We start from the raw sequence: 14,507 nt of genomic DNA, 5'->3' as shown, positions 1-14,507 counted from the left end.
AGCAGAGGGATGGAGCAGCTCTGCTGGCAGGAAAGGCTGGCCCAGCTGCCATTGTTCAGCCTGGCCAGGAGAAGCTTTGGGCTGAGCTCAGAGCCCCTTGCAGGGCCTGAAGGAGCCCCAGGAAAGCTGGAGAGAGACAATTGCCAAGGGCTGCAGGGCCAGGAGCCAGGGAATGGCTGCCAGGGGCAGAGGGCAGGGCTGGATCTTGGCATCTTGGGCAGGGATTGTTCCCTGGCAGGGTGGGCAGGGGCTGGGATGGAATTGCCAGAGCAGCTGGGGCTGCCCCTGGATCCCTGGCAGTGCCCAAGGCCAGGCTGGACATTTGGTCTGGGAGTTTTAGGTCCTGTCCAAACCATTCTCTGGTTCTATGTATTCATTTTCCTGGTGTCAATGGTGGTTGAGTGTTACTACCCTTTTCTTTCCCCAAAGGTGGACAAGTTAATTTTGTAGCAAAAGTCCAGATTCCTTCCTCTGCAAGTAGCCAACTCTTCACCTCAGCAAGTTCATTTTGGGTTTTCTCTTCACTTCAAGCACCAGTAAATGCCTGTGGTATTTTTCAGGAGATTTGACAACTTCACTGCTGATTTTGAGGAAGGCTTTTTTGACCAATGAAGGTTTGATTGTAAGTGCCTTGGTATAGGGTGGTTTTGAATAATTGAAATATCGACAACTTAATCTTTCCTGTAAAATAACTCTAGGTTACACTTCTGCAGCCAAGTGACTGCCATAAATTCTTGCTTGTTTTTTCAGAAGGTAATGATTGATGAAGCTGTGGATTCATCATTAGAATGCCAGTTTTCATTTTGAGATCTCAGCTCTGAAGGTAAATAACCAGAAATGTATTTTTAGCAAGCAGAGTTGATTTTGGGGATGTTGGCAGTTGCCAGCTCACAGAGAATGCTGTGCTGGAGTGGAGCTGAGCTGACTGCAGTGCCAGCTGGGAGAGCCTCTGCTCCTCACGCTGCCTCCCCTGCTGGCCCCACGCCCTGCTGGGGACTGGGTTTGCTGCTGCAGCAAGTGGCCCTCGAGCCATCTCCTGTTGGAGTCACAAGACTGCTGCCAAGGCAAATTATCCCTATTTTTAACAAGCCAGATGGAGAAATAAAGGAATCCTGATCCACAGTCAGGGGTGATAGCACCTTCAAAGTGACAACAGCTTCTGATATCACCTGGATGAATTGGGATTGTTGGGTTTAATCCACAAGTATGAGGTGTGAGTTGTGCAACTTGTTCCTCCTGTGCTATAAATTGTACAAAATTTCATATCTGTCATTGTCAGGCACTGATCTCTGCTCCCTGTGAGCAGGGACAGGACCTGAGGGAGCAGCTCAAGCTGTCTCAGGGAGGTCTGGGCTCAAGATCAGGAAAAGGTTTTCTCAAAGCTGCTGTTAAGGCAAGTCAGACCCTAAAGGAAACTTCTGTCTTCAGATCATTGCTCTGTGGTGGGTGTAGCACCATCTCCTGAGCAGGTTTCATCTCTGCCCAGAGGTGTGAACCTTGGAAAGCTCAGTCTTTGGGAGGTTTGGCTGGAGGGCTGTAAGAGCTGTGGGAGTTGGAAGGGGGAAAGGGATGAGTTGTGTTTATACCACGGAGTTGCTCTCTCCTGCCCTTCCTGCTCTTCATCATTCCTTGGCCCTCCTCTCCCTGACTTCTCCTTACCATGTTTCTTCACTTACCTTTTTTCTCTCCTTGCCTTTGCTGAGGAAACATCCTGGCTTGGATCAGCCCCAGTGTGTCCAGCAGGAGCAGGGCAGGGATTGTCCCTCTGTGCTGGCTCTGAGAGGCCCCTCGAGAGCTGGATCCAGTTGTGGCTCCTGCAGGAGAGCCCTGGAGGGGCTGGAGCGTGTCCAGGGCAGGGAACGGAGCTGGGAAGGGTCTGGAGCCCCAGGAGGGGCTGAGGGAGCTGGGAAAGGGGCTGAGCCTGGAGCAAAGGAGGCTCAGGGGGCCCTTGTGGCTCTGCACAAGTCCCTGGCAGGAGGGGACAGCCGGGGGGGTCGGGCTCTGCTGCCAGGGAACAGGGACAGGAGGAGAGCTCAGGCCTCAGGCTGGGCCAGGGGAGGCTCAGGGTGGGCAGCAGCAGGAATTTGCCCATGGAAAGGGAGCTCAGGCCTTGGCAGGGGCTGCCCAGGGAGCTTTGGAGGTGCCCAAGGAAGGGCTGGACGTGGCACTCAGGGCTCTGGGCTGGGGACAAGGTGGGGACAGGTCACAGCTGGGACTCCCTGGGCTGGGAGGACTTTTCCAGCCTCAGGATCCTGGGATTCTCTCTTGAGGATGCAGAGTTCAGGGTGGCTCTGTAGGAACCAGCCTGCTGCCAGCACACAGCCACACTGAGTGAGGATCAGGCTGTGACTTCCCAGGAGAGCAATTTGTGGGTGTACTTGGGCACTGAGTATCAGTCAGCATGTTAAAAACTTGCAAATGTGAGGGTTTTAAGGAGGAGGTTTGTTTTCACAGCTGCCTTGGCTTTCTTCTTGAATCAAACTTGAAAGATTTTTTACATCTATTATGTTGGGAAATCAGCATCATGTTACAATTTTGCAACTGGATTTTTTTCCCAGTCCAAGGCTGCCCCACAGCCTTGTAGCAAATTTTCCTGATTACAGGGAATTGCAAACCAGTCGACTTTTGAAGTACCCACAGGGGAGAAATTTGTGAGCTACAGTAAACAAACCTTCCCATGCCACAGATTTGTGACTTACAGTAAATAAAGCATTAGCACTAACAACAGCCTTAATGTTCTTATCCTCTTTCAGGAAAGGAATTTTTATCCTGGAAAGACATATTAAAGCATTTCAGGACAGGAAAATTACTCTTTGCAATGTTATTAACTGTCCAGACTTCCAGGGTCATTTAAAGAAGGACCATAACAAACTTTTCTAGAGGCAGCATGGAAAATGCCTGTGCATGTGGTGCCTCCCCCACAACCTGCATCCTTCAGAGCAGCTCCATGTAATTCTGCAGTGAGGTTGAGCATCTCTTCCCTGTTTGATACATGGATCTTAACAAAAAACCAAAACCCTGTCTTCCATATCTAGATTCTTCCTTAGAATTCTTTGCTTTGTGTGCATATCCTTGTTCTCTCCTGCGTGGCCTGAAATGATTCCCAGCCCTTGGCAGAAATGTGGAGTAGCTGGAACTTGGGGTCACTTGGAGTGATCCTGTTGCTCCCTCAGTGGTTCAGTGATGCTGCTGTGGGGCAGAGCTGGAGCTGAAATCTGGCTGTTCAAACTCTTGCCTTGACCTGTAGCTTTGTGTAGAGACAAATCTGAACCTCACTCTGTTTGCTTTGGGAAAATCTCATTCCATAATTCCTCACCCCTCAAGTCTAGTGAAGTAAATACGTGGAAAGTCTTCCCTTGTTTTGTGTCTTTTCTGCTCATTTATTTGCTGTGTCTGAATGGCAATGAATCCAGCAGGATTATCCCTGACCTTGTATCTCAACATTAGAAGAGAGCAGGGTTGGATGAGATTCTGGGGAGAAATCTTTCTGTGTGAGGGTGGGCAGGGGCTGGCACAGGGTGCCCAGAGCAGCTGGGGCTGCCCCTGGATCCCTGGCAGTGCCCAAGGCCAGGCTGGACATTGGGAGCTCCTGGGACAGTTGGGGAGGTGTCTGTGCCCAAGTGCAATGGGATGAGCTTTAGGATCCCTCCCACCCCAAAACATTCATTGATTCCTTTACCCCAGCCAAGGGTTGAAATTTTTCCAGTTGTTGTTGAGATGCAGGAATCTGGTTTATGTGAAATTGATGGGAAAACACAGTTGTCATCTGGAAAGAAAGCTTGGCACGTGCCCTTACACAATTTTTTTTTTTTGTCATTTGACTGTAGTTGCAGTCAGTTAATCATTTATTTAATACAGAAATAGGATTTTTAAGTTAGATTGTGCCTTTTATAATGTATGTGTATATTTACATATGTTCTGTATGTATCTACAGTTTGCATTTTATCTTGCAAGCTTTTTGCTCTTTCCCTTATCCCATTTCATGTGTCACTTGCCTGGTTTTGTGGTCACACTTGGAATGGTTTTGCTCTTGTGTGAAAACTGGTTCTAGGCATTTTGAAGGGAATTGTTGTCATTTCAGGAAAACAACCAGGAAACTCTTGCTTTGGGATATTCCCTGTCTCATGCAGTGAAGTCTTTTTTGCTTCATTTCCTTAGAGTGTGCTTAAGGATATTTTAAATAGGAGGCAGGAGCTCTAGCAGTGGAATTTCATGTTTAATTCCTTGTTTAGGCTTTATGCAGCCCCTGCATGTTTGACAAAGGGAGAGAGTCCCTGACCCTCCCTGTGGTGCTTGCTCAGCCCCCTTTGCCATGTAAGGAAATCCCTTGATTTTACAAATGCCCAAGGGCCTGTCCTGTCCCTGTGAGAAACAGCCCTGGAAGTTTCACTGACTGTTCCTCCAACATTTGCATTTCTTCCCTATAAATCTGCTTTTTCTTTTCTGCTGGACACTTTCTCTTCTCAGCCACCTGTGCTCAATGGGTGTTGGAGCAGCAGGGCTAAGTGTGACCAGAAGGAAGGTGAATGACAGAAATCCTGGCCTAAATTCCACAATTAAGGTCTGCTTGTGCATCTGAAGAGCTCCTCATGTCCTGCAGAAGTTGAGAAGACAGAGCTTGGAAGAAATTCAGAGCAAAATGTCCTTGGGTGGGAGATAGGAGCAGCCTCAGGCAGTGGTGCTGTGGGCTGACACAGCTACTGAGATGCTGATAAGGCTTGGTAGATGCTGAATAATTCTCCTATTAAATGACTGGTTTGAAAATCTGCTTCCCAAATCAGCACCAGCAGAGCCCTGCACTTATGTAACTGGGAGAGTTCAGGAGAGCAGCTGCTTGCAGGGGACAGAGTGACCTCCATGACTCCTTCAGAGGACAGAGCCTTTGCTTTCATCACCAGCTGGAGCCTCTCCCTGCCCTGCCAGACCTTTTATCTGCTGCATTTGCCTCGCAGGAGGGGAAAGGGAATGGATGTGCACATCCTGAACTCCCTGACTCAACACTTGTGCTGATTCAGGGCTTTTTCTTCCTTCCTGCCCTTCCCCCAGCAGAGCTGGTACTTAGTGACAGAGATGGAGAAGGTGAAGTGAAACTCAAGTGTAGCAGATTTTCTTCTTCTTTTGTTGTCCCCATTTCAAAGGATCAGCTCTAAAGTTGAAACAAGCACGTGGATTTTCACAGCATAGCGATGTGGGATTAGATCAGGCCTCCAAGAATTAAATTTTGGGCTGGAAGGCACCACTGCTGTCCCAGCCAGACTTTACAGCTCTGACCTATTCCTTTAGCTGCCCTGATTCCTTTAAAAACATCGAGCTGGATCAAAACATGGGAGTTCCTGTAGAGCTGTGTCATGGGCATCTGTAGGAAAGGGAGGGAAGAAGTTTATCAGCCACTTCCTGGAATATTTCCATGATCTTCCTGACTTGGATGTGCTGAGCAGTGCCCTCCTCGCTACAGGAGGTGGCCCCAGGTGGGTGGAATAGGTGTGAGAGTTTATGCAGGAATAAGGAAAGGGATAATCTGAAAAAGCCACATAGTAATTTATTCTCTAACCCATTTGGGCTGGTTCCTGCAGAGGCAGTGAGAGAAGGAACAAGGTTGGTTGTGAGAACTGGAGAGAAATGTGGTAAAGGGAAAATGCCCACAAAAATGATCCTGGCTGCACTGGGCTTTCAAAGCAGCTGTGCTCTCTGGGAGCTGAAGAGTTAAGGGTGGCCAGGTTAAAGGTGTGGTGTGACTGTCAGACTCCTCTTAGAATATTGTACTCCCATAAGATTAGGATAAAACTGGCACTGAGGGGTTCCAGAGCACTCAGACTCAACCAAAGCTGGACTCCAGGCTTTGGCCACGCTTCCCTTTTGTTCCTGGAGTCTCTCCTGAGTGCCACTGCTTAGGGATCCTAGAGCCATGGACACACCTGGAGGAACAGCTTGGAAATAAAGTACAACTGTCTTCAGTTTATGGGATGGAAATAGCAGAACCCACCTGCTTTACCTGCTTCTCTTGGTATTCATGGAGTGGTGACTCCATGAATGGGTCCAACTGATGGGTGGGGTTGGGAAGGACCACAGTGGTCACCTGGTGCCAGCTCCCTGCTCCAGCTGGGCCATCCCAGAGCTCAGGGCACAGGGCTGTGTCCAGGTGGCTCTGGAATATCCCCAGGAGGAGACTCCAGCCCCTCTCTGGGCACTGCCCAGGGCACAAGTTGTGCTCCTGTGCAGGGGGAATTGCTGGGCTCAGCCCCTGCCCGTGGCTCTGGTGCCATTGCTGGGCCTGGAGCAGAGCCTGGGCCTGCTCTGCCCCTCCTGCACCCAGGGACGGACAGGGACGGACAGGGACGGACAGGGATGGACAGGGATGGACAGGGACGGACAGGGATGGACAGGGACGGGCAGGGATGGACAGGGACGGGCAGGGATGGACAGGAACACCCCAGGGACGGACAGGGATGGACAGGGACACCCCAGGTCTGAGGCCCCTCTCAGCTGGGGCTCCTCTCCAGGCTGAGCAGCCCCAGCTCCCTCAGGTTCTCCTGGGCACAGAGATGCTCCAGGCCCTTCCTCAGCTCTGCTGGATGTGCTCGAGGAGCTCCAGGTCTGTCAAACACACCAGAGCTGGAGATCCAAGGGCACACAACACTCACATCCCACAGGGGTATCCTGCATTTCCTTGTCCTGCTTTCCAGATCACTCTTGAGATTAGTGTCAGGCTGCTGTTAAGGGTTATTGTGGGTGTGCAAGTATTCCAAACTACCTAATTCTTGTCTTTCAGATTTTTGGGTTGTTTTGAAGGAGGAGAAGTCAGAGATCACCCACTGCCATTGTGTTAATGAGGATTTTTAACACACTCCCCCAAAACAAATAAAATGAGCAAACAGGTTGCTGCTGTACCTGTGTGAGTAAAGGCAACTGAAAAAAAATCAACAAACTGTAGCACTAAGAAACTCCTGGAATTCCTGCTTTACAGGGTCTGGTGGTTCTGAATGAAGCCACCAACTATTAAACTGAAAATAAAATACTTATTTCTTATTAAGAGGTTTAGAAACAGTTGAGTGATGCACTGGCTTTTCATTGTGTTAAAATGAGAGTCAATCACCTCTTGAAAAGGGTGCTGTAATCCAGTCACAGTTCAGTTTGAACTGGAGTTACTGGGGTGAGTTATGTGTGAGAGATCCCAGGGGCTGGAAAAGCCCTCCCAGCCCAGGGAGTCCCAGCTGTGACCTGTCCCCACCTTGTCCCCAGCCCAGAGCCCTGAGTGCCACGTCCAGCCCTTCCTTGGGCACCTCCAGGGATGGGCACTGCAAAGCTCCCTGGGCAGCCCCTGCCAAGGCCTGAGCTCCCTTTCCATGGGCAAATTCCTGCTGCTGCCCACCCTGAGCCTCCCCTGGCCCAGCCTGAGGCCTGAGCTCTCCTCCTGTCCCTGTTCCCCCTTGGCTGTCCCCTCCTGTCAGGCAGATGATCTTTAATGTCCCTCCCAGCCCATTCCATGATTCTGGAATACACAAGTGACTTCTCAGCAGTTTGATCATTGCCACAGGTGTTGAAAAATGTCTGCAGTGGGGAGGTGTTTTGCTAATCTCTTCTGGGTGCTTGGTACAAAATAGAAGAAATGGCAGGACTTGACATTTGTGAAGGTTTTTATTTTCCCAGTTATTCCTATAAGCAACAGAAACCCTGGAAAATTTTGCAAAGTGGTGACTGAGTTAAAATCTGATCTCCGAAGAGCAAGGATCAGAATTCCCTGAATGTTTCAAAATACTTTTGTTTTGAAACATTGTTCCAAAATTACCAGGCTTTGCTAAAACTTTGAGTCCCTTGACTGATCCTGGTCTAGAGGCTTTCCCATGGAACATCTGCAAATTCCAAACCCTGCTGCCAGCCTGGGACACTCATGTGATGTCCTGCTTGGGGGGATTTTGTTGTCATTTGGAATTCTTGGAGGATATGGGGACTTTATCTGGTTGGGTTTGTCCCTTTTTTTTTCCTGTAGGAGGAGGAAGGTGACTGATAAGTGTCCTCAGGAATTAATTTTGGCATTCAGATCAAGAATTATCTCATAAGGAATTGTTTAGGAATAGAAATGCTGTGTTGCATTTTAGGGAAAATAAAAATAGGATATTTTTTGTGTGAAACATGTTTGTGTAAAGGCATGCAGGGCTGAAATAGCTCAATTATTCTTAATTTATACCTCCTGTGGCTTTATTGCAGTTTTCTCTGTAAACGTGGCCTCAGCAGAGCACAGCTAACTTTAAATAGAAACTCTGATAAAGTTTTGAGCCATGTTTTTTAAGTCCATGTATCATACACTGTGAAAGGAATTTTCATACATGTCTGACTCCCCTGAATAAATGTTTTTACTAGAGTTATTTTCAACCTGCTCATTTTTTCGAGGTAAAATCTTTAAACATCAGTATTTAAATTTAGATATTAGCTGAGATTTCATATATGGAGTTGGTTTCTATGTGGTTCAGTTTTACTTTTATATGAACAACTTTTAGGGTTACAGTTAGGTCATATATATTTTATATGTATATAAACACTGCTTGTGTATAGAGCATTGGTTTATGAGAAGAAATAATTTGGAGTGAGGATCAAGAATTTAAGGATTTCTGAGCTTATCTACAGCAGTGGAAGGTGGAAGAGAGCCCTGAGAGCTGAGCTGGCTGGGCAGGGCCTGTCTCCCTCCCTCAGAGCTGGGGGTAAGCAAATGTTTCTCATGAGTGCCTATAAAGATAATTGTGTAGGTGATAGAAGTTCCAGTTGTAGCTAATGTAAAGCTGGTGCTGTTGGAATGCCCTGTTCCTGGTGTTTGTTGTATATTTTCCATCCCTGTGCCAGGGGGAATCTCATCATCCCCAGGTCAGCCATGGGGAAAGGCTCCTTGTGCTCTGAGCTCTGTGGGAATCCGTGGAAGGGGAGCTTGTGGAGTTTGCTCTAGTGGGAGGTGTCCCTGCTGTGGCAGGGGTGGAACTGGATGGGCTTTAAGGTCCTTCCCAACCCAAACCATTCCATGATTCTGTGATTTCCCAGACTTTTTGGGCTTTCCCCCTGCCAGGTGACCCAGAGGTCAAGCTCTGGAATCCAGGAGATGTTCAGTGCAACTGGAACAGCTCTCAGAGCCAGGGGCCTTTCTGTCTGCCCAGATCAGCACAGGCCAACAGCCCTGAGCAGGGGCAATCACAGAGAGCAGCTGTGGAATGGTCCTGTGGGCATTTCAAATTATTGATCTCCTGGAATGTCATTGATCTGGCATTGCTCTCCCTGGCCTGGGAGCACCAACGTGCTCCAGTGCCCCACAGACCTGACAGGAGGAGAGCTGAGGCCTCAGGCTGGGCCAGGGGAGGCTCAGGGTGGGCAGCAGCAGGAATTTGCCCATGGAAAGGGAGCTCAGGCCTTGGCAGGGGCTGCCCAGGGAGCTTTGCAGTGCCCATCCCTGGAGGTGCCCAAGGAAGGGCTGGACGTGGCACTCAGGGCTCTGGGCTGGGGACAAGGTGGGGACAGGTCACAGCTGGGACTCCCTGGGCTGGGAGGGCTTTTCCAGCACCAGGGATCCTGCTCTGGTTTCTTTGCTTTATACTTCACATATATATGATATTTTATAATATAACTGTGCCAGATGTTTTTGGGAATAAATAATACCTGTTCTCCATCCCTGAGCTCTTCAACCCCAAAAACAGAATCACAGAGCAACTTGGGTCAGGATGGACCCCAGAAATCCATTGGTCCAGGCTTTGGAAGAGAGAATTGGGGCCCCTGGTGTCACCTCAGTCATGCACAATGAAACCTGTGGTTATGGAACTTGGGGAATCCATCAGCAATAAACAGCAAACTCCAGCATATTCCAGCAAGGGAGAGATTTGTCTTTCCCTCAGTTTGCTTCCCTGTCTTCCCTGTCCACAGTTTGTGTCTGGTTTGGGTTTCAGCCTCTCACATTTAAGCACAGTTCTTTGCTCATTCTCTCTATTCCCTCATCATTATTTCATCTGGCTTTGGGTTGTTTTCTCTTCTTTTTTTTTTTTCCTCTTGAAGTTCTTTGGAATAGTTTCTGCTTTCCTTGGCATCCAGCATGGGGCTGGTGTTCAGAGTTCCCACTCCCTCTCCTCTTCCTCCTGTCTTCAAGGCAAAGGGGAGTCAGTTCCTTTGGAATCCTGGCAGTCTGTGGAGGAGGCTCTTCCCTGGAGGTCTCAGCTCTGGAAATGCTCTGCTGCTTCCCCTTGTGCTAAAAAGAACAGATAATATGGAAACTGCCCAGGCTGTGAGAGGGGGACTTCTGCTTTGGGGTTTTCTTCTTTTTTTTATTTATTTATTTTAAAGTTTAGTTTTGTTTTAGTTTTCTATTTGTTTGGTTGGTTTTTTGGTTTGTTTTTACTTTTTCCTCCTTTTTTTCCTTCCTCCTTTTTCCTCCCCTCCTCTTTTTTTTTTCCTTTTATTTTTTCCTCATGGTTTCCTTGCAGTCATAAACCCCAGCAGCATCGCTGAGCTCTTTCCCACAGCAGAGTACAATAAGAAAACACAGGCAAAGATAAAAGTGCTGATCTTTCAGCACTTCAGGAATGCTTTTGGGAGCACAGGGAGCTCAGTCTGAGCACTTGGATCTCTGCACCTGGAATGTGAAACTTTTGGGGTAATGTAATGTTCCAGGATTGTGTGTGCACGGAGCAGCATCAGCTGCCTTCCCTGGCCTCGGGCACAAGGCTTTGGAGTCGTGTCCTTGGCCAAATCATGAGGAAAAAGAGTCAGGATTGTGTCCATCATACCCTAAATTCAAACTGCTGGGGAGCCTGGCTGGCAAAAACGCCAGGGGTTTGTGCAGGGACATCTGGGGAGGGGATACAGAGGAGGTTCCCAAGTTGGAAGCCAGAAGAGAATGTGGGAAGTGTGAAAGGGGGATGGGGAGGGGAGCAAACAGGAATTCAGACAAAAGGAAATTGTTGGTGCAAGTGAATGCCTTTTCTTAGGGATATTGATAAATTTCTGCTGCTGTTGAAGCAGCCTAAATTATTCTCCCGATTCTGTTCCCCTTTGCCTTTCTGCTGTTGCCTGGAAGACACGAGTGGAATCTGGCAGGACAAGAGGCCCTTGCTCATTGTTGTGCGGCTCCGGTGCTGCTCATTGTCCCTTGGCTCAGGCAGCTCATGTCAGCCTTTGTGGGCAGTAAGAAAAATGTTTTTCCTTTTCTGTGTCCAGATGAAATTTGGGGCCTGTGTGCTTGCTTTGTTTGCAGAGCCAGAGGTGCTCTCCTGGGGGCTCCCCCCACTCCCACAGCACCTTGGTGCTCCTCAAACCTGCAGCCAAAGCAGCCTGGACATGAAGCTCCATCTTTATCTTGTGTGTGGTTTAAAACAAAGGCACCCTGAGCAAGGGCATTTTGTGTCAGGAATAAAAACCAGATCACTGATGTTTGGTTTCAACAGTTGGAAATGGAGCCAATTTCCCTCCTAAGCAGGAGCAGGGGTTGTGACACTCAGGAAAGTCATGGAGCAGCATCCCTGGGATCTGAGCTCTGCCCTCACTCCATCTCTGGCTATTTATAAAGAAATACTTTTTTATAAATAAAGGCTGGCTTTGAGCCTGTTCTTAAAGCAGAATTGAAATGTAGCAGTTTGCTGGTAGGAAGATGCCCTCATAGATGCACAGGGAGGTACAAAAATGAGACACTGAGTTTTGGAAGTCCCAGTTGGTGTGGGAAGTATTGATACAATCCTGCTTCTTCACTGCCTTTTTTTTTTTTTTTTCTGTAGTAGTTAATCATACAGAAAATATGTGGAAAATGGAACATACTATGTTGATTATCTATTTTTTTTTCCAGGCATCTATTAACAAGCTAAAAGTGACAAAACCATGGCTCAGTTTCCAACACCTTTTGGGGGTAAGTGGTTTCTGGTGTGTTCTGAACTGCTCCTTGTGCAAAATCTTGGTATAAACACATTCCTTTCTGAGAGTTTTCCCTAGGGAAGTGTTTGTTGATGGCTTTGCAGACACCTCCCAGCCAACAGCACAGAGCCCTGTGTGCTGTACTGATCCCATCCAGCCCCACTCTGTCCCTGCAGGGCACATCCAGGCACATCCAGGCCACTCAGGCAGGGGGGCACCACCTCATCCTGCTCCACTTGGACTGGAGAAATGCAGATGCTTTTTCCTTTCGTGGTTCCTGGACTTATTAGTTGCTCAAAGGTCCAGCAGATGCCTTTGGGTGGTATCACTTCCAGTTTTTCCCTTGTTGTCCTGTCACCCACATTTAGATTAGAGCAAAGGGAACACATTTTTTAGCTCTTCATTTACAGCAGAAGTTGCAGCATCTGGAGATGCAGTGAAAAATCCAGGATGGGCCCTGGCAGTGCAGTAGGGACAGGATTTTTGCTGTCCACATGAAATCACAGAATCCCACAGAATCCCAGACTGGTTTGGATTGGGATGCTCATCCCATCCCACCCCTGCCATCCTTCCACTGTCCCAGGCTGCTCCAAGCCCCAATGTCCTTGGACATTTCCAGGGATCCAGGAGCAGCCCCAGCTGCTCTGGGCAGCCCAGGGCCTGCCCACCCTGCCAGGGAACAATTCCTTCTGAATAACTCCCCCGGATTTCCCCTCTTTGAGTCTGAACCCAGCCCTGCTTGTCCTGTCACTCAGTTCCTGATGAGCAGTCCCTCTTCCTTGTAGGGCCCTGCAGATCCAGGGAGTCCATCTGGGAGTTGAGTTTTGCAGCTGATCTGCAGAAGGATTACAAAGAGAAATCTCAGTGCTGAGCCAGAGAAACTGCTCTGGTTGTACTTAAAGGTTGCATCTTTTCAGGGAGTTTCTGTGGGCAGGGTCAGATGGGATATTGGGCAGGAAGATTTGCAGGTAAAAAGGAGCTGGAATTCCAGCTGGGTGTGCTCTGGGGGGCAAATGACCCAGAATGCTGTGAGATTATTACAGTCAGAAAGAAAGAGGGTGTTTTTTAGGTAGTCTTAATGTCATTTCTCCCTTTCTTTTGAACCAGGCAACCTGGATATCTGGGCTATTACTGTGGAGGAGAGAGCAAAGCATGATCAACAGTTCCATAGTCTGAAACCAACTGCTGGATTTATCACTGGTAAACAAACAGTTCCCACTTGTAATTTTGTTTAGTTAAATCTTAACTAGTGAGCCTAAATGTGTGCAGAGCTTCCTGCCAGACATATGGTCATAACAATTAGAAAATTCAAACAGGTGTTTCTTATTTTATATCCCATTGTTCAAATGTTTTGCCACATCAGCCCCAACTTTTCTGTTATTTTCTGATGTTTTCTCTTCCCTATCCTGCTGTGGAAGGGAGTGTTGGGTTCTTTGTGCCTGGGGCCAGCCCACCACACTAATATTGTAATGAATAAAAGGTCTGATTTAATAAAGGTGTGTCAGTTTAACTGAAATCAGGTTTAGAAATTCAGTTTGTACAGCACTGACATCAGCATGGTTGACCTCTTGGAAAGATCTAAATGCAGAACTGATTGAAGCAGTGGGAAGTAAAGCTCCAAATCAAGGAATTGCACTGATCCTAATAAATTTTCATCAAAATTTGGTCTCAAAGGCAATAGGATTCCTGTTACTCTGTTCTCTTACACTGAATTTTCTTAGTGCTTTATAAATGATCATCCCTCATGGAATGGGTTGGGCTTCTGTTGCAGGTATTTTTACCTCCTGATTCCCTGTTCCCTCTGCCAGCTGTTTGGGGCTGGAGCTGAAGCCTGTCCTGTTTATTTTACAGGTGATCAAGCCAGGAACTTTTTTTTCCAGTCTGGGTTACCTCAGCCAGTGCTAGCACAGATATGGTGAGTGTGGGGTGGGGCTGGGGCCAGCCCAGCTCAGGGGGTGGGTGGGAGATGCACACACACTGCTGGGCTGGCTGAGCCTGTGCCCCAGGGCACTGCAGGGGCAGCTGGGGCAGCCTGGAGACCTGGCCTGGCCTCACTGGGGTGAGGGACAAGTGCTGGCTCCTGCCCTGGGGTCACCACAACCCCATGGAACTGTCCAGCCTTGGGGCACAGGGGCTGGGAGATGCCCCAGGTGGGCAGGAGGCCCTGGGTGTCCCAAATGGCAGTTTGAAACCCTCATCTCAAATTGCTAAATGCTTTCAGCTCTGTTAAAACTGCACTAATACAATTGCTAAGCACAGTAATTAGTTATAAATCTGCTAATGGGAGAGCCTAGGCAAGACCTGGAATATTTGTTACAAAAATGAAGATTGACATAGACTGTTTCCAATGGAGTTGGAGTCAAAGCTTGAAACTGGAAATTTTTGTCCCTCTGTGGTGAGTTCAACCAGATCCAAATCTGGTGCCTTTTACACAGCACAGACATTCCTACACTGCCAGATTTTCCTGAGGAATGAAGGTCTTTCTGCTCCTAATTCTTTGACCCTGCCAGACCTGGACCTGTGTGTGGAGGGCCAGGAGCCAGGGAATGGCTGCCAGGGGCAGAGGGCAGGGCTGGATCTTGGCATCTTGGGCAGGGATTGTTCCCTGGCAGGGTGGGCAGGGGCTGGGATGGAAT

General features: G+C 48.4%; 1 protein-coding gene across 5 annotated transcripts in view; it reads left to right on the top strand.

The window, feature by feature from the left end:
* ITSN1 (intersectin 1) overlaps nucleotides 1-14,507 on the top strand; it is a 98,370-nt gene that overhangs the window by 13,876 nt on the left and 69,987 nt on the right. For 4 of the 5 annotated variants that reach the window (XM_033517186.1, XM_033517237.1, XM_015618743.3 and 1 more), the window contains exons 2-4: nucleotides 11,807-11,866; nucleotides 12,979-13,071; nucleotides 13,723-13,786. In XM_033517186.1, coding sequence (XP_033373077.1) covers nucleotides 11,839-11,866; nucleotides 12,979-13,071; nucleotides 13,723-13,786 — 185 coding nt within the window. In that variant the 5' untranslated portion in view covers nucleotides 11,807-11,838. Of the gene's footprint in view, nucleotides 1-767; nucleotides 824-11,806; nucleotides 11,867-12,978; nucleotides 13,072-13,722; nucleotides 13,787-14,507 lie in introns of those variants that run through there. The other variant, XM_033517202.1, reaches the window with a different exon arrangement.

Source organism: Parus major, chromosome 1 (genome assembly GCF_001522545.3).
Source record: "Parus major isolate Abel chromosome 1, Parus_major1.1, whole genome shotgun sequence".
Taxonomy (NCBI): Eukaryota; Metazoa; Chordata; class Aves; order Passeriformes; family Paridae; genus Parus; species Parus major.
Note: the sequence above shows the minus strand (reverse complement) of the source record. Positions and strands in the feature narration are given on the sequence as shown.